Here is a 21,427-nt window from a genome sequence, read left to right on the forward strand (position 1 = left end):
CCTTTTGCAGCCTGCCATGCCGTGGGATAAACTGCTCTGGGAGCAGCCCATGGGGTCACCTGCTCTGGGACTCACTTGTGTTCCTCTCTCTGGAGGCTCTTGGGCTTTCCAGGGTGGTCCAAAGAGATTAACCAGATAAACCCAGGGACAGCAGGACAGACTCCCAAAGGAGCTCAGCCCAGGGAGATGGAGTATTTTAAATGCACGCAGTGCCAACTGTGTGCTGCCAGCTCCAGAGCTGAGGAGACAGAACTATCTGCTGTGGGAATGCAGCCTGGCCCTCCTTGCCTTCATTTTTCCTGGATTTGGGTAATTTCTCCCATAGTTAGACACTCCCAGCATCAGGGAACTGATCCCTTAGGCAGAGGTGGCGCTTCTTGTTCCTTTTGCTTTTAATGCCTGACACTGGATTTAAGGTTTTCAGCAATGAATGCTGAGAATTGGCTTACGAAAACCCATAAAATAATCCTTTGGTTGTGCTGGTTTTTTGGTTTTTTGTTTGGTTGGTTTTTTGGGATTTTTTTGTGGTTTTTTGGTGGTTTTTTGTTCGTTTTGATTTGGGTATTTTTGTTTTGTTTATTTGGGTAGGTTTTTTGTTGGTTGGGTTTTTTGGTTTTTTTTTGGTTTTGTTTTTTTCTTTGTTTGTTTGTTTTGGGTTTTTTTTATTTTTGTGGGTTTTGGTTTTTTGGTTTTTTGGTTCGTTTTGTTTTTGAGGAGCTATGACAGTAAAGGAACCAGATCAGATTTACTTCAGGGGGGGGAACTGAAAGTGTCCAGAGTTCGTGCTTTGCTGCAGTAGAAAAATAAACACCATTGCCCCCAAAAATGTTTGCAGGCTTGCATTTCGTGCAGTGTGTGATAAAGGGTTTGGGACATTAAAAGCAAAAACATTAAAACTCAGTGAAAGGTGGTGAAGGGTCTGGAGCACAATCTGAGGAGCAGCTCAGGTGAGCCTCCTTTTGTAAAACACAATTTGAGTTTGTATTGGACAGAAGTGGCTCAATAAAGCATTTGGGATGTTCAGGGATTTGGGCCCTGAAGCAGGAGTGCACCTGAGAAATGTGGCAAAGCTCCTGCGGTGCTGGTGCTGCTCCAGCAACCAGAGTTCTGCAGTTGGGTGGACACAAAGTGGTGCAGATGGGCCATGAGATCAGTTACCACGCAGAGCAGATCTGCTGGGAACAGCCAGATGGGCAAACAGCTTTAACCAGCTCTGACTGCACCCTGTGCTGAGGCAATATTTACAGTTCTGTCTTCTTCCTCTGATGGCTTTCAGATGCCCTCTAATATTTACCTTGTGTTCCTTTACCTTGGATCCTTTAAAATGCCTTTTCTGGTGTTTGTGGTCAGCCCCCCTGTCACCCATTTGTTATTCTGATTGCCTGGATGGCTTTTCTCCTTCACTTACAACTGCTTTTTTTCCCCTTTCCTTGCCTTTAAAGTCTTCCTTCTTCTTAGCTAATATTTCATATACTCAGAGCTTCCAAATGCTGTTTCTCTTTGCTTTGAGGTGCTGTACTGAGCACTGCAGTGCTTCTGTTGATTCCAGTTTCATTTGGGGGTTTAGGGGTGGTGAGGAAGGTTTGTTTTGTACATTTTTGTCTTTCTCAGACTGGTGTTTTTTGGGGGTTTTTTTGAAGTCTTTTCTGTTAAGTTCCAGCCCTGATGTTTTCCTGGAGCCCAACCCCACAGTTTGTGATCCTTGGGGAAGATGTGCAGGAAGCGCTGGGACGTTGCCAGAGGAGGGGATGGAATCACAGAGGGGCTGGAATGGAATCTTGGAGGGGTTTGGGTTGGGAGGGATCTTAAATCCCACCCAGTGCCGTGGCAGGGACGCCTCCCACTGTCCCAGGCTGCTCCCAGCCCCATCCAGCCTGGCCTTGGGCACTGCCAGGGATCCAGGGGCAGCCACAGCTGCTCTGCCCACCCTGTGCCAGGGCTTCATCACAATCCCAGGGAGGAACTCCTTCCCAGAATCCCCCCTCACCTTCTGCTTTTACATTATTTTAAATTAAATCCCTCCTGTGTAGCTCCTTGTGGTCCCTCTGATGAAGTGAGGGTCATCCTTCGTCCTGCCCACTCCTCTGCCTCTGTTAGTTTGAAACACAGCATGGGCGTAAATTGAAACATTTTCCAAAAAGAGGAACATTTTGGGAAATGCTCTGAGTCTTTCCTTCACAGATCCCTCCCTGTGGAAGTGCTTGCCTTGCTCTGCTTGGGCTCCTTGTCTTGTTTCATTAAGATATCTCCATCTGTGATGGAGCTGTCTTCCATCACTTCCAAAGGCAAAGCACCATGGGTGTCACTGACTCCCCATCATTACAGCTGATCAGCTGATGCCTTTATTATCTGGATTTTTTCCTTTTTTTTCTGCTGGGAGAAGCATCTCTGTGGATATCCCAGTGTGCTGATTGTTCCAGAGATCCCCTGTCTGGATGGGGGCAAAAAATCAGTGTAGTGAAGACTTAGCCAAGTGCTAGAAGTCATGGATGAGCTGTGGAGCAACCACAATTACATTTTTCACATTGTGCTTCATGCTCAGGCTGCACAGCTTGGGCTTTTGGGGTGATTTTATGGGTGGCATTTCCATTTCCACCCCTCAGCCTTGGATTTCACCTGTGGAGCGTGGGAATAGCTGTGGTGAGTTCTGCAAAGAGTTTGGGTGACATCTGACTCCCCAAAACTCAGGTTTATCCTGCAGCTGGGGCCTTTGGCTGTGAGGAGAAAACAGAAATTGACCTCCAATTCCCAAAACATGCTCAAAGTGTTTCCAGTTTGTGAGTTTTCTGTAAACTTCCAGTACTTAGGGAACTCAGAGAGCCTGGTTAATTACAGGATGTACTGACAAGTGCTTGTAATGTCATTTTGTGCCTGAAGAATAGGTGGGAAGCAGAGTGTGAAAGCAGTGTTAATTTTGGGCAGGATGCATGGGGCTCTCTGCTTTCACTGTGGAACTGTGTGTGCTGCTTTCTTTGTACATTTGATTATAGGCAAGCCTTGCACACACACGCTGATGAGAGTCAGGCAAAGCTGCTTCATTATTTTGGAGACTGACTCAAAATATTTTCTTTCTTTCAGAGACTTGAAGATAGAAAATCTGTTGCTAGATGAAGACAACAATATCAAGCTTATTGGTATGGAACCAGTTTGGCAATTCCAGTAATTAAAATTGTTAGTTTTATAAAGAGAGTTTTTTGAGGCTTCATAATCCCCCATGTGACAACTGCTAATGTTGCTGCATGGAGGAGCTGAGAGAGTATAGATAGCAATCAAGCTGTTCCTGACAGCACTTTGTGCAAAAAACCCATCCAAATAATTCAGATTTAACTGGGTATGGGAATAATCCTACATCTCAAACCCACATCTTTCATACTCAAATCGGGAGCTCGGTACAGGATTTAAGAATTGACACCACAGGAGTGCTTTATTTTATTATCATGAGCATTTCTTATTTGCCAGGGGCTGCATTCTGCCCCCGTGAACATATGCTTCCACTGAAGTCAGTGGGAGTCGCTCACATTTTTAGCAGCTGGCAAAATGTGCTCCTATATTTATATTTGTTCCATTTGCTTCCAGCACCCAGGACAAAATTGCTTGAGAGGGCTGGTAAGGAATAAAAAAGATCAACGGTGGAGCCTCGATTGTGTTTAGGTCTGGGTTGTGTGTGGAGCTTGATTCATTCAAGCTGTGCAGGCATTTCAGATTAATCATTGCTGGGGATAGTCTCTCACTGCCTTGCAGAGCGCCCATTAATGTTAATGTGGGCATTGAAAAGAAAATATTCCTCTCATGAAAGAAGTGCCAAACATCTGTTTGTGCTTCTGCCCGTGCCTACACTCAGCAGCGTCTGTGGCTGCAGGCTTCAAAACCCGACTGGCTCTCCTCAAAAAGTTCCTGCAGGCTTAAAAACTCAGCTTGCTCTCTTCAAAAAGTTCCATGGGCAGAAAAGTGCTGAGGAAAACACTTGGCATTCAAAGAGCCAGGTCAAATGGACACTGACTGTGAGGTTTGCAGTACCAACAAACAGGGGAGGATGATTAGGGAAATGTGAGATACTCAGCTTTTACTTTGGGAATTCAGGGGTGGAAATTGACCCCGACTGCCAGGGATTGCTGTGCAGCACATCTGCCTTCTGGGAAGACAAGAGCAAAGAGAACTGTGTGTTACCTCAGCTGAGGGCCAGGAGGGCACTGAGAAAAGCCGTGAATCATTCCCCAGGGCTGACAGAGAGCACCCATGGCCCTGATCCAGCAGATAAGCCAGACCAGATGCTTTGCATCACCAACATCTGATGGATTTTAAGAACACACATCCCTTCTCTCCTACTTTGGAGCTTGGCACCCAAACCAAGCCCTTCCCAGATGATCTGTGTACAGTTAAAACTCATGAGCCAAAATAAAGGCTCCAGCCCTGCTCCTGCAGTTTGCCTTGGCTGCGTGGAGGGGTCTCCTCGCAGTGGGTGGTGGGGGAAGGATAAAGGAAAGAGAAGTTTCGTCTTCCAGAGCCTCAATAAATTGTCCTCATGATCTGAATTCTGTCCCTTGCTGGGCTCCTAGAAAGGGAGAGGCAGGCAAGGTTATCAGTGCTGGTGGTCTCACTGCTCCCATCGAGATCAGCAGTGCATCCTTACTAAAAACAATAAAAAGCACACTGTGATCACCATGTGCTGACACAGTTTGATAGCAATATCCTCATTTCCATGGCTGTGCAACCCCTGTCCCCAGCGCGCTTCCATTTGCACAAATTCTGCATTTCAGCAGGGGGAAAAAAGGCACAGGAGCTGAAATGAATGAGCTGAACAAGTGAATAAAAGGTTGACAACTGAAGCAAATAAGAGAATGAAAAGCTCTGGTAGAGCACCTTCCCCTGATGCTGCTGAGGGGCTGGTGATTGACACCAGCACAGAACACAGCCCTTGTACCCTGGGACTGTCAAACATCACACTTGGAGCTGGCCTGACACAGCAGGATAAGGACCAGCAACAACTCTGTGTGCAGATGTTATTTCCACGAGTTTCTAAAAGTATTTCCCAGCTGACAGAACTCATCTCAGGCCACAGCTAATGAGCACATTAATTAAGGTAATGGATCCTCTGCAGTATTTGTGGAAGCCCCAGGGATGATTAAGCAGTGCCCAGAGAGAATTGTTTCTCCATCAGAGGCAAATTCTCCCTTCAGTGGTCACAGAGTTCTCCAGGAAAACCCCATTTTTGAATCCAACTCTTAATGAATGGGATTTGTTGTTCCTTGAGCCCATCTGAGCCTGCAGCCACAGCAGGGCTGGAGCAGACAGGAGGGAAATTTTGGGAGCACCCAAAATGTGTTCCAGAGTTGAACCCTCTGTGTTTGTGCATCACCCCAGCAGCCCTGGAGTTTTCCACCTGAGGGCTCATTTATGCTCAGATTTTGAAGAAATCCCCCTAACCTTGTCCCTGCCCAGCATCCTGCAGCCTGAGGTGGCTCAGGGGCTGGGACAAGCTCAGCTCTGGTTGTTGCCATCCAGCTGCTCTGTGTATGAAATGGAAAATTTGGCATGTTCTAAGGCTCCTCTTATTCTTTGTGGGTTATTTAGCACCTTGGGGAAGCAAATGGCATCAAATTTTTGCATGTGGATGAGTTGGTTTTTTTTCTCCTCAGGGAGTTCGTTGCTTTTGGGGAAAAAAAAGTTATTTCTTTTTAACTTGTGCTCTAGCCCAGTTTGAGTGTGTCTCTCTTTCATAACTGTGTCTCTGTGCCTTTCACAGACTTTGGATTGAGCAACTGTGCAGGAATTTTGGGTTATTCTGATCCCTTCAGCACCCAGTGTGGGAGCCCAGCATATGCAGCCCCTGAACTTCTGGCAAGGAAGAAGTACGGGCCCAAAATAGACGTTTGGTCCATGTGAGTTCCTCCTTGGGTTTGGAATTTAAAGAGCAGGGGCATCTCCAGCTGGATCAGGGGAGATGCTCTCAGAAATGGGGCATCAACCCTGTAATAGCTGGCAGACATTAAAGATGAACTGCAGACTCCAAAACCCAAATTTTCCCTCGTTCCTGATCATTCTGGTTTCTTTTGCTGCCTGTTTTCTTTCAGCGGGGTGAACATGTATGCCATGCTGACGGGAACATTGCCCTTCACTGTGGAGCCATTCAGCCTGAGAGCCTTGTACCAAAAGATGGTGGACAAAGAGATGAACCCCTTTCCCACCCAGCTCTCCTCAGGTAAAGCTGTTCCACGGGATTGTGGCTCCTCAGCCATGCTAACTGGGAAAAGCTCCTTTTTTTTCATTGTGGCCTCTGCAAGAGCTGCAGGAGTTGATGTAGCAGAATTCCTTTTGCTTTGACTCCTGGGCAAGCACCAAGTTGTGCTGGTTATGAGAGGAGGAGCAAATCTGTGAAATTCTGTGGGACTGCTTTTGCAGGGCAGTTGGTCACTTTGGGGTAAGGGTGGATGGAGAGATTATTTTGGAATTACAGATTCCTGGGCATTGTCATGACTGGGGTTGGGTGACAAATAACCTCAAATAACCTGCCTCAAATAACCTCACGTTTATTATGGAATAATGAGATGTGCTCAGAAAGTTATTTTGGGACAGCCACCTGGGATAACCTCTGTGTGTTCACAAAATGGAAAACAGTTGATGCATTAGTATCAGAAATATTAATTCCTGCTTCAGAGCCACGTCACTAGGCAACAGAATCACTTTCCAGCTTGCAGCAAGGCCACTGTCAGCATTTGGAACAAGCTGGGGTTTATTTTTTCATGCCAAATCTGTTGTCCATGGAGAACTCCTTCCTTCCCTGGCAGCCTGCTTGCAAAGGGCTTTTGATAAAATTAAAAGATGCTAAATGCAAAAAGGGAATGGAAACCCTTGGGAGTTGAGTCACAAGGTGAATTCTCCAAGCACAGATTCAGGGTTCCACCTCTCTCCCTGACCAAGGCCAGCCAAAAAGATAAAATTGCTTTTTAGCAGGCTTGCTTTTGCTGTTTCACCCATCCCACCATTTGAGTGGAGATCAGATTTTCTCCATTTTCAGCTCACTGTGTCCCCAGGGAAGGCAGGATTCTGTTTATCCTGTGGGAGCCTGGACTTGCAGAGGTGATGGCAAATGAATGGAGTAGATTTAAAGATGTTAACCTTTGCCCAAAAGGAGCCCATCAGTCCCTGAGCCCAGCCCAGGGACATGGCACAGTGTGATTTAAGGCGACATTTCTCCCTGCCACCTTAGCCTGTGGGTCACTGGGCAGCAACTCTGCTCTGGGAATTGCAGTGCTTGTTAAATTCTTGGGTTTGTGGACCTTTTATTTTAGTCAGGTCCTAATTTCCATAAATTCATCTATAAAGCAGAGAATTTTCACAGTGAAAAATTTCACTTTTACATGCCCAGTGGGTTATCCTTCAATATTTCATTTCCTGGTTACTGAACACACAGCCCCCACCATGCAGTGTTATCTCTGAGCAGGAAAACACTTTGATTTGTGTGACCCACAATGCTGGCTGACCCTGAGCACCCAGAACAACCTGTGCAGCAAAACAGGGACATTTTGGAGCTGCTGTTTGATTTTCCCACTTGGGAGCCTGTTTCTCATGAAGCCTCTTGAACAGCAGCTCTCTGGGTATTGATTTTAGCTGAGCAGAGGTCAGTGGGTGTTCACTTGGCGTATATTCATTTTCCTTCATTTTTTTTTCCCTGGGGAAATCATTTTGCATGATGGATGGTTGGAAACTTCCAGGAGGGAATTTTCACCCCAAAATTGGCTTCTCCCAGCCTGAATCTGTTGGTCTGTGGCACTTCACAAGCTTCATTTAATTGGCTTGCCTTTTGGCAAGGCTGGGGGTGGAGAAGTAGGATTTTTTTAAGGAGATTTTGGGTGATTTGGAGACCAAGCATGGTGGTGGTGAAGGAGGGAGTGTGGGTTTGGGGAGAGGGATTTCTGTGGCTCAGAGCCAATGGGATGTGTGAGGTTTTTAACACAGACGCTGGAGCAAGAGGGGATTCAATGGGAGAACAAGGATTTGTTGTTTGCTGGGATGGGGTGAAGAATGGGCACCCCAGGCATACAGAGAGCAGCTCCCAGCAAGTTTGGTAATTTGGATGTAGGCTCTTCCTGCTGCTCTGCCTCATGGCTGCTGCAGGATAATAACAAAAATGCTGGAGAGTATTCAAGTAAAGCATCTCCCTTAAATCAGTGGTTTGCGAAGAGAGGGATTAGGAAAAAACCCAGCTGAACTGGTGAATACAGAGTGAGAAGCCTCTCTTGCACATGTAAGCTTCTTGACACAGAGTTTCTCCAGCTGAAACCTGATTTTTGCAGGGTATTGTACACTGAGGTTGCTCAGGTTGGTAGGTGTTGTCACTTGTTGGGTCTAACCCAGATTTATTTAGGGAGAAACCCTCCCTTCCTCATCCTCCACCCTCCCCAGCCTGTCCTATCCCACTGTGGTGTCACCATGAGGCGCTTTATTCTCCTTAAATTGCACCTAGGAGCAGTGAAATAATTGATAATTTGATAATTGAGGATTAATAATCCTTGATAATCTGAGGAATAAAGACCAGGCCTAGCTGAAACAGAGTTTATTTTCAGCTCAGGGGCTCTTCTTGTGAGCTTTCAGGCAGATCACTTGATTTCTTTGCTCCTAATCATGTAAGAAGCACGTGGCTTAAAAATTGAGGGTTTTTGAGGAAACTCAGGAGGAGTGGTTGAGTGTCATTGGAAGTTGAAGGTCCAGGAGAACAAAGCTAAGCCTGTTAATTTTGCTGCACTCTTTTTAATTTGGCTAAAACCTTCTGCAGCTGATTGTAGGTGGGATGGGAGCCAGAGAATTTATCCTTGTCACGTCAAGGGGAGCCAAATTTGCTGTGTCTTCCTTCTCAGGTCTGCATCCCCTCCCTCCACTCACCCCTGGTCCTTCTCCTTCTGCTTTGATCCAGGGATTTGTCTCTGACCTGGCTCCAGCCTCTTGCCCTCATGTGGGAATTAAATTAATTAAAAGTTGGCTCACCTGCTCCGAAACTTCAAATGAGCTCTGAGCCAAAAATGCCTTTTCTGCTCTCATTGGATATAAAATAAATGCATTAAATAACATCTATAAATCATTGTGGCTGTAAATCATTGTTTGTTTCAGTTACTAATCCCTTATCAGTGCTCCCATTTTCCCAAGGACACGGGAGCATGCAGTAAGGGAATTGTTAATTTTTAGTGTGCTCTTGCTCAGGGTACACACCTGTGTTAACTCACCTCCTGTGCCGGGCCCAGAGCAGATGACAGAGCTGATTTTTGGGGTTTTCCCTCCATCTCTTCACAGCTGCCATCAACTTCCTGCGCTCTCTGCTGGAGCCAGACCCTGCCAAGAGACCAAACATCCAGCAGGCCCTGGCAAACAGATGGCTCAATGAGAACTACCCTGGCAGGGCACCACCCAATGTCACCTACCCAAACAGGTACAGCAGGGAGGGGAGGGGAAAACCTGCCAGCACGGCCCTGGTGTTCCAGCTCCACTCGTGTCACATCCTAGGAACTGTGAATCCCATCCTAGAAGTCATGGAGATGGACGATGGATGGATGGATGGATGGATGGATGGATGGATGGATGGATGGATGGATGGATGGATGTCAAGCAGCTTGGGTGCCTAGGGGTATCACTGGACCCATCCCCAGAAATGTGGGCCTGTAATCCCCAGGATATAAAGGTGGCCCCTGTGATGAATTGTTTCCCAAGGGATGAGAACAGGCAGAGTCATTCTCTCAATACCACTCTGTTGTATTCATATTTCTAGAGTCCCATACTGTTGTTGTTATATTTCTAGAGTCCCACACCTTCTCTCAGTGTTTTCTTATGGCTGCAAATCCTCACAGCACAGACTCCTTCTTCTGCACATGGTTCCTTCATAGCCAGGGCTCCTCCAAGGCTGTCCCTGCCTGGCCAAGCCCAGCCCCTTTTATCCCAGTTACCTTCACTGGCCACAGCTGCAGCCCAAGGAAGGACATCACAGCTGCAGCCCATCAAAACAACTGGGACCTACGGGGGCAAGGCCTAGACACAGATATTCAAGTACAATACTGATATTTTACTAGGACTCAAAGGCCACCTCTACTATATCACTCCTCTCCAAATTTAGGGGACATGTGAATCTGTAAAGAGTAAAAGCCTTTAAAGCGATTCTTTCTCTCCTTTTTTAAAAATAATACTACTTTTGTTTCATTAGTTGATGTCCCATGCTTGACTTACCTAGACTTTGTCATACTGGAGCTTTACAGGGAGAAAAACCTGCAAAGTTTTAAATATTTAAAGGTGTGGCCTGGCTCCTTTTGAGCTTGTCTCAGAAAGCACCACTGGAGTCAGCTTCCATGGAATTTCTCCAATTTTTCCTTAGTGTGCAGCTATGGATAAGATGTGGTGAAATGGTGTGTGAAAAACCCACTGCTGAATTTGCAAAGGATTAATTCCTCTCTTAATCAGCACATAAGATGTTCTTGCAGTGCCCTTCCACTCCTGTGGGGGTAACTCCCATTGTCACCAAGACAGGAGCGTGGCAGAAAGGGAAGAGCATGGAGATAATGTGGGAGAACAGCAGAAGCTGCATTTTCAGGAGAATATTTTCCCAGGCTTTTTATAGGCTTGCTTTTGTTGAAGAAATTCCCTGAAGGCAAGCAAAAATTTTCCCATTTTGCTGAGCGCTTCAAGTTGAAATTGCTTGGATTTCTTTTGCTGCCCAGATGTCTCAACGTGCAGTGGCCAAGATAAGTTCTGCTTTTGAATTTGTGAAAAAAAGACACAACCCCATTAGGCATTCCTTAGGGGCAGAAGGAGTGTTCACAGGCACAGGGAACACAGGGAATGAGTTATTTGAGATTTCCCAGGCTGTGTTTGACATCTTGTCTGAGTCCCGTCCATCAGAGCCCAGGCAGGAGTGGGAAAAGTGGGGAGGAATCTTGCAAAATATCACCCTCTGATATTAGGCTTGGTATTAGGAGTGAGGAATATCCTCTAGGAACAACTGGAAGCCAGCACTTCTCTGGAGATGGCCGGGAGCTGGTGGTACCTCTGGGAAGCTGGCCAGCCCATTCAGAAGTCTAAATAGGAGCAGAGCTCTTTGGAAAAATCTGCTTTTAACTCAGGCTGAGCCAATGCTTTGGCATCTCCACAAGACCTCTGTTCTGCTTTTCTCGCCTTGGCTGAGGCTGCTCCAGACTTTAGAGAGGAGAGAGACATAAACAGGGCTGTGACAGCAGGGAGACAGCAGTGCTGCCATTCTGAGCTGCAGGAATAATCCTGTGCATCCCCTTTCTCCAGCAGGAAATTCTCTGGCTAATTAGGGCAGGGACACTGCAGCAGGTAGGGAAGGGGGTGAAGCTCAGACCTGTTTGATTAGGAGAAAAGGGCTTTTCAGAGAGCCAGATTTTTGGCTGGATTTTACCTCTTTTCCTTCAAAACCAGCTCATCTTCATGATTTTCAGTGGTCAGGTGTAGGGGAACAAATGGCCTGAGCATCAATCACGGTGCCATTTCCCATCAGGGATGGACAGAGTGAACAGAATTCTGTTCATTCCTGCAGCTCCTGTGCTCCCATATTATCTGTCCTTTCCCTGCCTGGCTTTCCTGGGTCAAAACATTTGCCCTCAGGTCAAATGCAGCGTTCTCTTGGGGGGTCAGAGCCTGTCAGCACAGAAAGTCTCAATAACCAGGGTTATTCTCAGTAACCAGGGTTCAGTAGGGTTCAAAGTCTCAATAACGAGGAAATTCTCAGCAGCCAGGGTTCCAACACCTGCCTGCTCCTGGGAGACTGGAACTAATCACCCCCAATTACTGAGCCCCTGGGGTGTTCTGCCCTGGAGAGGACACCCCAAAAACCCTGCTGTGCCTCTCCCCTGCGCAGGATTCACCTGGAGGACCTGAGCCAGAGCGTGCTGCTGCACATGACCGAGAAGCTGGGCTACAAGAACAGCGATGTGATCAACACCGTGCTGTCCAACCGGGCCAGCCACACCCTGGCCATCTATTTCCTGCTCAACAAGAAGCTGGAGCGCTACCTGGCCAGCCTCAGGGTGAGCCAGCTGCCTCCTGCCACTGCGGGGGGACGAGGGGACAACAAGGCTGCAGGTGGCCTGGCTTGGTGGCATTTGGTCTCCCAGGATTACAGAAAATCCCAAGGACCATTCATTAGGAATTGCCCCTGTGCTGGGTTAGTTCTGCTGCTTGGAATGCCAGTAACACAATTTATGGAGTCAGGACATCAAGAAGAAGCTTAAGAGCTCTTAAATTTATTTAGGTTGGAAGTGAAAAGTCAGCTGAAAGTTTTACCTGAAGCATAGCACAGACCTTCCAATCTGACAACAGCATCTCAGTTTTTTCCCTCCCTCAGTCCTTTCCACATTGCCACAATGATATTTACAATGTAATGGACCAAATCCATCATCCCTGTGAGCTGATGCCCCTCCACTGAATGCCAGGAGTGGGTGTAGTCCATTAAGCAGTAATTAAACCTTGGTGCTCTCTAATTATCTCACATATTTGACTTTTCTGTGCTTTTGTCTCTGCAGAAGGCTGAAGGCCAGGACAGTGTTTGCCACAAGAACCAGCTGTACCAGATAGAAAAATACAAGGCCAATAAAGACTCCTATGAGGTAAAGCTCAGCAAGGCTTGGTGCAGTGCTTTGAGAGCAGATTGAACTTGAGCATCCTTGGTGATGGTGATTAAAGTGATGGGATTGTGGAGAAAAGAAATAGCTGTGGTCTGGCCTGTGCAGGACAAATAAATTCCTTTCAAAGAAAGAAATAGTGACCCCCAAGAGAGGAACTAGAAAGGGTAACTTTCAGGATTTTTAAAGAAATTAAATGTTTTTAGGTGTCTGTTTGGCAAAATGATGAAAAACACAGGGGGGTCCATAGTTTCATTCTGGGGTGCAAAAATATGAAAACTGAGTGTTCTGGAGGCTCTGGGACCTTGGTGCTGCAGGACAGAGAGCTGGGTGGCAGCCAGGGTGACCCTCTGGTGTCCTGGGCCAACCCTGCCTTGGCTGCCAGCAGCAGTGAGGCTGGACTAGCACAGCACTCTGCAAAGTCAATTTTCTCTGCTCCTTAGCAGAGGGGATGTGGGCTCAGCCTCTGCATCATGAAGGAATTCCCCTGGGCAGACACAAGATTTAACCTTTTGCTCTGTCGCTCTCCAGTCTCCTTGCCTGCAAGCAGAGAAGGTATTTTGTATGAAATCCTGGCTGGATTTCTCTTCCCTGGCTGATTCTTTGCCAAGCACTAAAATTACAGGAGTAATGTGAGCTGTGCAAGTGTTCCCTGCCAGCACAAAGAGCAGCATTCTTGGGGAGGCTGCCTGTTCCAAAGGCTGCTCCTCAGCCCTGGATTGATTATCTAATTGCAGGGGCAGATCTGTGTCGGGGCTGGTTTTGTTTATTATAAAGGCAAGCTGAACTGCAAGCCAGATGGAAATATCAGGGCAAAGCACTTACTCTTTTCTCGAATAAATCAAAACCTTCTTGCTAGGAATGGACCAGCAGTGGGTAGACCAGATGAATGTGACATTTCACAAAGCTCTCACAACTTCCCCAAGCTGTTCCCTGGAAACAGGGGCAGCAACTGGGGGCTGAAGGCTCCAGATCCTGCCTGGAGCACCCTGGCAGGGGCTGGAGATGGGCTCTGGGGTACCTCTCACCCCACCCTCTGCTTCCGCAGGGGTTCTGTCACTGTAGCTGTGCTCCCAGGAGGAATTGGGAGCGCAGGTCCCCAGGGAGCAGAGCTGCAGGTTGCCATGGGAATGGGAGGGGGAGGGATGGTCAGCTCCAGCTCCAGCTCCAGCAGAATTCCTCCCACCTCTCTCCAGCCATGGGAAATGAGGATTTGGCTTCAGGAGGAGCAGCTGGGCAGGCAGGGGGAAAAGGGCAGTGGTTGTGTCCTGCCCCTCTTCTCCTGCTGCAGGGTGGGCAGGGGCAGGCAGGCAGGACTCTGTGCTCTCTCCATCTCTTTATTTGTGGAAGGGGTCTCAGGATGAATGGCTGTCCCTGCAGGGCAGCTGAGAGGGCTCACAGGTGGAATTTGCAATTTTGAACAGCTGCTGTCCTTGTCCTATCGCCGTGTCAGACGTGGCCAAGCAAACACCCTTTCAGATCCATTGCCTTTCAGATCCATTGCTGGGGCTCAGAGCAGGTTTGAGGGTCAAGGTCAGGACAGGAAATAGCAGAGGATGATGTAATTCCCAGCCTATTCAAGCACAGCATACCGGTGCAACTCCTGCATTGTGGGACACGGCAGTGCAGGGGGAACTTCTGCAACCCCCCTGAATGAAATCTTCCTTCCCTTTCCCAATCCAACTGAGTGGCACCTTGGGATTCAGGTCCTGAGCCACGTTAGCACTTTCAGAAACACCCCAAGACCATTTGCAGTGCTCATCCAGCGTGAAGAAATTAATTGGCAGCACCGGATATGTGAATTTCCTTTGCCAGGGCTGCTTTCATTGTGTGGAGTGGCTGGCTCAGAGAATGTGCCAGCAGGGTGAGGGCACAGGCAGGAGCACTTGGCAGGTGAGGAGCTGCAGCTTGGCTCCTGCGCCATCAGGCTAAAAACACTGCAGGCATGGAACATCCAGAGGCTCAGGATGAGCTGCACACCTTCCCCCTGGCTGCTGGGGCAGGTGATGTAGTGGTTACCAATAATAATAATAATAAAAATCCCACAGCATTATAGCAGTGTTCTTGCTGCTGCTGGTTTTGGTGCTGTTGCCACCTCACCCTCACCAGGAGTGAGGTGCCTGATCCACACTGTGGCTCCAAGCATGGCTCCAATGGATGGGCACCTCCAGAGGTGGGCAGAGGTGGGCAGCTCCACCAGGGGCTCCTTGGTGGCTGTGGAAGGGTCAGGCAGCTGCAGCCAGCCAGAGGGAGAGGAATTGCAGGGGATGAGGGATGGAGGGGGGCAAAAACACCCAAGCACAAAGGGAGGCTCCTCCAGTGAGGAGGATCTCAGGTTCTTCTTCTCCCAAGTCAACCATTTCACTATTAAATCAAAAAGCTTTGGTCTGTGAGTCACTGAAGGTCTTCTTTCCAACTCTGCAACTCCTGAAAGGTTGGTGAGCCCAGCAGTGCCAGACATGGTCCATGCAGGGAGCCAGGCTCCATCTGAGCTGGGAATGTTCATAACAGGTCCAGATTTTTGCCTCTTCATGTCCATCTTCCTTCCAGAGCTGTTTAGTGGTCCAGAAGAATCTTCTGCATCTTTCTTTTCCTCTCTCAGGTGTTTTTATGCACTTCACTTTGAGGGTTTTCGTAGACTCCACATCAGTGAGCTTGCAAAAGAAAATCAAGAGTGGCAGTGCATAATTACCAGACAAAACAGGCACATAATTGGGGGAAGGAACTTTCCTTCACTTTTTAAAAAGACTTGTACTTGCAGTGACCTTCTAATCAGATGAGCAAAACATGTTGCTTAAATGAGAACTGTGATCAGAAAAACAACCCCAAACCAACCAAAACATTTTTTTTTATTGTGGAATAAGGCTTTGAGCTCCCCTAGAAATCAGTGGCAGGTAAAAGGTGTTAAGCAGTTTGCTGAATCCTGTGACTGAAAGAAGAAACAATGAATTTTCCCTGTAAAACAGTGCTTTGAAAATTGGCTTCCCCTTCAGAGTCCTACTCCCAGGGTGTTTTTCCTCTGTCATCACTGGAGATCAAACCTATCTTCTTGCAATTCCTCCTCCAGCTGCCTTCCCCATCACAGCCAGGAGTTATGGCTCAGAGAAAGGATGGCTTAATAGTTTTCTCCCCTTCCATCTCTTGTCCAGTTGCAGAGATGCTGTAAAAGCAAGGGCTGGATTCCTCCAGGTCTTGTCTGGACAGAACAGAAATGACTCAAAGGCTTTAAACTTCTTTAAAACTTTGCAGCTCACCTTTTTAAATCTCAGAGGGAGTGGAGTAAAGAGAAATCAAAGGGAGTTTTTTGGTGCTTAAGTAGGGTATTTCGGGTATGGAGGAGCACAAGCCTTCACCTGCTTTCTCCAAGAGAAAAGTTTTCCTTTTCGTTTAATTTTCTAAGACCTGCCTGAATGTCAGCGCAGATGGGAGCCATGAAATCATGGCAAACTGATCAGAGGCAAATGAGACATGGAGGATTTAGTTACTCTGAGATAAGTTCCTTGTAAATGCATGGTACTTAATCCACTTTGTAGGTCTGGGGGTCACTGCAACTTCCCTTGAGTAAACCAAACTGTTCTTGTTTGTTTTACAACCTAAAGGACAAAAAACTCAAAGAGCAAGAAAAGAAAGGGGAGATCCTTCACCGTCAGCTCCCAAAGAAAACTGAGAAAAGTCCAGTTTCATATAGACAGCCTTCTTCCTGTCTTATCTCACAGATCCAGAACACCAAGGCTCTGCTGAAGGACCGGAAAGTCACCAAGGCCGGGGATCCGGACAAAGGTCAGTGGGAGAAATGCCATAGTGGGTCTGTGTCTGCATGTGAGGTGTGGTGTTTTTAAACCTGTCCTATGTGGTGTGGTGGTTTTGAGCCTGTCCTGTGTGCTTTGCTGGTTTTAAGCCTGCCCTGAGCTGTGTGTGTGTGTTTGTGAGTAAAAACTCCGGGTTTGCCTTCCCTGCCGCTCCGGGGGTGGTGTGGGAAAGGAGCCTGGATAATGTCAGCACACGTGGAGTGAAATGCCCTGAGGAATCCATGGTGGTGCTCAGCAGTCAGGAGCCCTCCCTGTCTGTGTTTGACAGGATTCCTGCAGTGCTTTAGCAAGGCAGCTTCTTCCCCTGTTTACACGTCCTCACACGAAATCCTCCGCGCTCACGCTGCTGTTTTGAAAGCATCACCACCCACCCTGGATCAGTGAGGAGCCAGAGCTGGTAGCCAAGCTCCTTCCTACCAGCCCCTGTTTTCCTCAGAGGGGGCTAAGGAGAATCCCTGACCTCCCTGAGGGGTCCCTGAGAGGAATGGGAAAGGGCAGCCTCAGGGAAAGGCTGCAGGTGGGACTGCCAACATCAGCATCAGCAAAAGGAGGGGGGAAAATGAGCAGGGAAAGGAAAAGATGTGACAGAGGAGAGCACAGCATTAATCACAAAGGGCAGCCTGAGAGGGCTGGGTGAAAACTGTTGGCACAGAAAGGAGTGGAGGAAAAGAGGAGTCAGCAGGAAAAATGGGCAATGCAGACCTGGATGGGACACACTGAGGAGCAGCAAGGTGATGTGGCCTCTGTTAGATAGGGAACTAAATGAGGGGAGATGGAAACATCCACAGTGATGGAAAACATTCACTGTGGTGTCAGGGAGTTATTCAGAGTGGTGGTTTGTGATGCTTTCATGCTCATTGCCGTGACTTGATCATTTATCATTTGTTGTGCTCAAAGTGAGAAAAAATTGTCCAAGTCGTGTTTGTCTGGCAGCATGGGAACCTCTGCTGCATGGTGGCAGGAGTCCAGAGAGCTGGGCAGGAATGGGACAGAGTTCCTTTAAAAAATATTAAAAAAATTTTAAAATGCCCATTTTGCTGAGATTTGCTGTTCCTTTTGGGAGGAAGGCACAGGGGGAAGAAAATCTAGTTCATTTTTTTCCCTCTTTATGTTTCTCCCTTTTTTGTTCTGAAAATTATGCAGATCTCAGCTAAAGCATATCTCTGCTTATGGAGACTATATTTTGGCACATCTTAAATAATTTCTGCCAGTTTTAGAAAGAAACTGGACAGAATGAACTTCTTCCTACTTTTCCCAGACAAGTGTGAGATTTCATCCTGTTCATCCACAAGACCATCCCTCCACAAGAAATACACCTGAGATTGTGGCTGGAACCTGAGTGCTGGCAGAGCTGAATTATTTCAGATCCTTTTTGGATGATTTGAGACCCAGGGAACTGATGGAACAGTTTCCAGTTAATTCAATTAGGGGGGCCTGGCAGTCAGGTTCCTTGGACAGCTTTCCATCAAGGCAGCAGAACGTGCTTGTTTGTGATGAGCTTGGCATGAGGCAGTGCCAGCGTTCTGCAGGAGCTGGGCAGATCTTCTCCACGAGCTGTTTTGTTTGACTGGGCCAAATCCTGCAAAGATTTTGTGCCATTTCTTTCCAGCCCTTGCTGGAGGAAGGTTCTTGCTGAAGTTGGTGCAGCAAGTCTGTTCCAACTGTAACAGGCTGTGCTGGCCAGTGCTGCTACTCCATATTTACGTGTGTGAAACCAGGGACAGATTTGGTTCCAAAATGCAAGGAGAGCCTTCAGAGATTAACTCACTGTGCTCCCCTGTGTCTCTAGGTGTGTCAGGGAATACAGGCCCAGCAAGAGCCACACAAAGTGGTGCTGACAGAGGAGAAACGTGAGATTTCCCAGTGTGTGTGTGGTGGTGTGGATATAATTAATACAAACAGCTGGAGACATCTGTGCTTTTCCTTCTCAAGTGCCTGTTTGAGTTTAAGCACTTTTCCTGCCTGTGAGGAGGAGGGCAGATAAATCACCTGGGAAGCAATGGTGTTGGTACAGAGGGTGAGGGAGTTGGGTTGTGAGTGCATCCCAGACTGTTTGCTGCATGCCCAGGTCCCTGTGGCCGTGGGCAGTGCTGGTAACTGCAGTGTGCTCTCCTGCTTCCTTCTCCCCTTGCCTTGCAGACTCCAGCGGCGCCGTGAGCCCTTTCCACGAGCCCCTGGCAGCCAGGACGGGCTGTGTGACCTCCAGCTCCCTGGAGTACCTGGAGGTGCAGCAGGCTCCCCCCAGGACCCCCCGGCTGCTCAAGAGGCAGGAGTCCCCGCAGCCGGAGCCGTCCCGCATCGGGGGCCGCCCCAAGGACTCCCCCCTCATCCTCAACATCGTGCACTCCTTCGAGTCAGTGGACAGGGAGGAGCAAATAGACCAGGTTTCCCCCTCTCACCAGTACAGAATTTTGGGCTCTCCAATGAATTTCCCTTACAAAAGCTCCAGTGAAAGGACACTGTCGCCGCTCTTTCCCCCGGGGAGCACGTCCCCCGTCCACCCCACCCAGGTCTCCTTCACCTATGAAGAGAAAGCATATACAGCAAAGGAAGAGGCAGTGTCCCCTACCCAGCTGGTCCCCAGCAACCCCCTGGGCAGCCCAAACTGTGTGAAAAGCAGGGGCAGGTTCCCCATGATGGGGATCGGACAGATGCTGAGGAAGAGGAACCAGAGCATGCAGTCGGCCAGCGAAAAGCCCCTGGAAGCCAGGATGCCTCAGCTGCAGCAGATGAGCCCCACACAGATTTCCTTCAACACGGAGGCTCTCAGCGGCCAGTGTTAGCCTGACATCCTGGGATTTGCACTGCTCTTCTCTGGGATCTAACCTTTTTCCCCTTTGAGCAAGAAGGGAAAGCCACAGGCACGTTGCTGTCACCCCGCGGTGGTGCAGCGCAGGAGATCGGAGGTTTGCTTGCAAGGAAGGCACTGTCCTGCATATTACAGTTGAAAGGAAAGGGCTCTGCTCGTGCTGTTAAGAAATATTCACATTTGGCACCTGACTGTACAGTAAAACACCCTGCAAGGCTGAGCGGATCTGTATTTTCACTGCTCTCACCTGGGTGGAAGAACCACGAGCACCGAGGTTTGGTTCCCCCAGGGAATCAGTGCCAGGCCAGGATCTGTGCTGAGACTGTCCCTGCTCCACCTGCCTGTGCCACACAGCCCGTGCTGCTGCTGTAGGCATTGCTCCTGGGCCAGGAGAGGGGCAAATGCCAGTACTCTGTCCAAAGCGAGCTTGCTGACAAGCCCTGCCGAGAAGATGGAGGTGGTAGAAAGCTTGAGTAAAGACACGAGAGGTCTAGCTCAGAAAAAGTGGGAATATTGGGATTCAAAGCAGATTTTGCTGTTAATTACATAAAGTAGGTAATAACACAATCATTTTTTTCATTAAGAAAACTGTGATTATTTAAAAACAAGTATCATCATGTGGAAATTCACTGCATTGGTCCCTGTTACACCAAGGCAGCTTTGGACACACCTGAAGGCTTCTCTGAGGCTGCAGTGAATTAAAAAGACTAATAAAGGACACCTGAGCCTGTACCAAGTCCATTTTATACTCTAAGATTGGTAATGTAGTGGTTACCAAAAATTGGGTATTGTTATCAGCAGTGGAGATTGACTTTCTTAAAAGACACCATGTTCTGTATACCAGTCTTGTTTTTCTAAGTAAATGATACATCTGAGAGGTTGGCAACATCTCTTTGGTTCTGTCTCTGTCCTCAAACCATTTCCTATAAATGAGAAGGTTTAGCCAAAGACAAGGACTGCTCTTTTCTCTCCTTTGTACCACCCCTGTGTATGTGTTATATGTTCAGAGCATCTCAGCCCACTGAATGGGCTGCTCAGTGCTGGCAAAAGCAGCAGAGTGATACCCAGAGCACCCATCTCATCCCTGCAGGTGGGACCTTCCCTCAGCACTGGGCTTTGGCCCTGGAGAGCCCAGGAGCATCCTGGACGCTTCAGGGGGGTGAGGAGTCCCACCTCTGAGGGAGTTGTGTAAACTAATACACATGAAAACCCCAATATGATGAGAAAAGACAGCCCTGGAATAGTTGTATCTATTTTCAGATCATTCTGTTTATGGAGAGCACCTGTTCATCCCAAGGGGGCCATTTTAACTCCTTCATTTATAAATGTTTGAGCATTTCATTCTCTTCATGCTAAGATCACGTTTGTGATGCCAAACCAGTGGGCAGAGACCACTGAAAAAACAGGGATCACTGAAATCAGGGATCACTGAAATCAGGGACCACTGAAATCAAGGATCACTGAAATCCCCCCTTTGTGTTCATCAGACTCCCATACCCGAGCAGATGGCAGATGCCAACTTGAATTGCAAACTCAGGTTTATTTGGAACCCAATAAAAGGTTGGGGGAGGCAGGAAAGAGATGTGTTTTGGGTTTTTTTCTTTTCATTTGTGGAAACACAGGAAATATGTGTAAGGATCAGAATGAAAACAAATGTGAAGTATTTTATTATATTTATAGAGAATATATGAGTACTACAGTGCTAAAACATAACCGTATATTCAGCATAGTCAGTAGCTATGTACAGCCCAACTGCAGTGACCACAGAAGGGACCTACTGAATATCACAGTGGAAATTCCAGGGGGGAAAAGCTGTATTTGGGATCATTATTAAATATATGTACTTTTGGAACAAGATTGCCACAGACTGCTGACTTTGTTTGCCACGTCACTGCATAGGAAATATAAAAACTCAGGACAAAAAATACAAGGATGGTGCTTGGAGCAGCCTGGTCTAGTGGAAGTTTGAGATCTTTTTTTGGTGTTTGTCTCAGTCTTGGCACCAAACCTGTCATGAATGTGTTTGACAGCTGAAAATACACCTTACACTTCAGGCTGGGTGTTGGGAAAAGAGCAGTTCTGAGCTTTGGAATGCAAACACCTCTGTGGGGCCTTTCTGAGCTGCTGTGAAGCGCTTACAGGAGGGTTTTTGCAAACTGGCTGATCACTGGGCAGCAGTTCAGGAGCCA

The 21,427-nt window shown here is 47.8% G+C and overlaps 1 protein-coding gene across 2 annotated transcripts in view; it reads left to right on the top strand.

The window, feature by feature from the left end:
- The window catches only part of HUNK (hormonally up-regulated Neu-associated kinase), a 37,455-nt gene extending 16,421 nt beyond the window's left edge, over positions 1-21,034 (top strand). The window contains exons 3-10 of one of the 2 annotated variants that reach the window (XM_059494080.1): positions 3,079-3,134; positions 5,744-5,879; positions 6,072-6,199; positions 9,286-9,421; positions 11,858-12,026; positions 12,522-12,605; positions 16,220-16,400; positions 18,569-21,034. In XM_059494080.1, coding sequence (XP_059350063.1) covers positions 3,079-3,134; positions 5,744-5,879; positions 6,072-6,199; positions 9,286-9,421; positions 11,858-12,026; positions 12,522-12,605; positions 16,220-16,400; positions 18,569-19,212 — 1,534 coding nt within the window. In that variant the 3' untranslated portion in view covers positions 19,213-21,034. The remainder of the gene's footprint in view (positions 1-3,078; positions 3,135-5,743; positions 5,880-6,071; positions 6,200-9,285; positions 9,422-11,857; positions 12,027-12,521; positions 12,606-16,219; positions 16,401-18,568) is intronic. The other variant, XM_059494081.1, reaches the window with a different exon arrangement.
- The last annotated feature ends 393 nt before the right edge of the window (positions 21,035-21,427 follow it).

Source organism: Ammospiza nelsoni, chromosome 2 (assembly GCF_027579445.1).
Source record: "Ammospiza nelsoni isolate bAmmNel1 chromosome 2, bAmmNel1.pri, whole genome shotgun sequence".
Classification (NCBI taxonomy): domain Eukaryota; kingdom Metazoa; phylum Chordata; class Aves; order Passeriformes; family Passerellidae; genus Ammospiza; species Ammospiza nelsoni.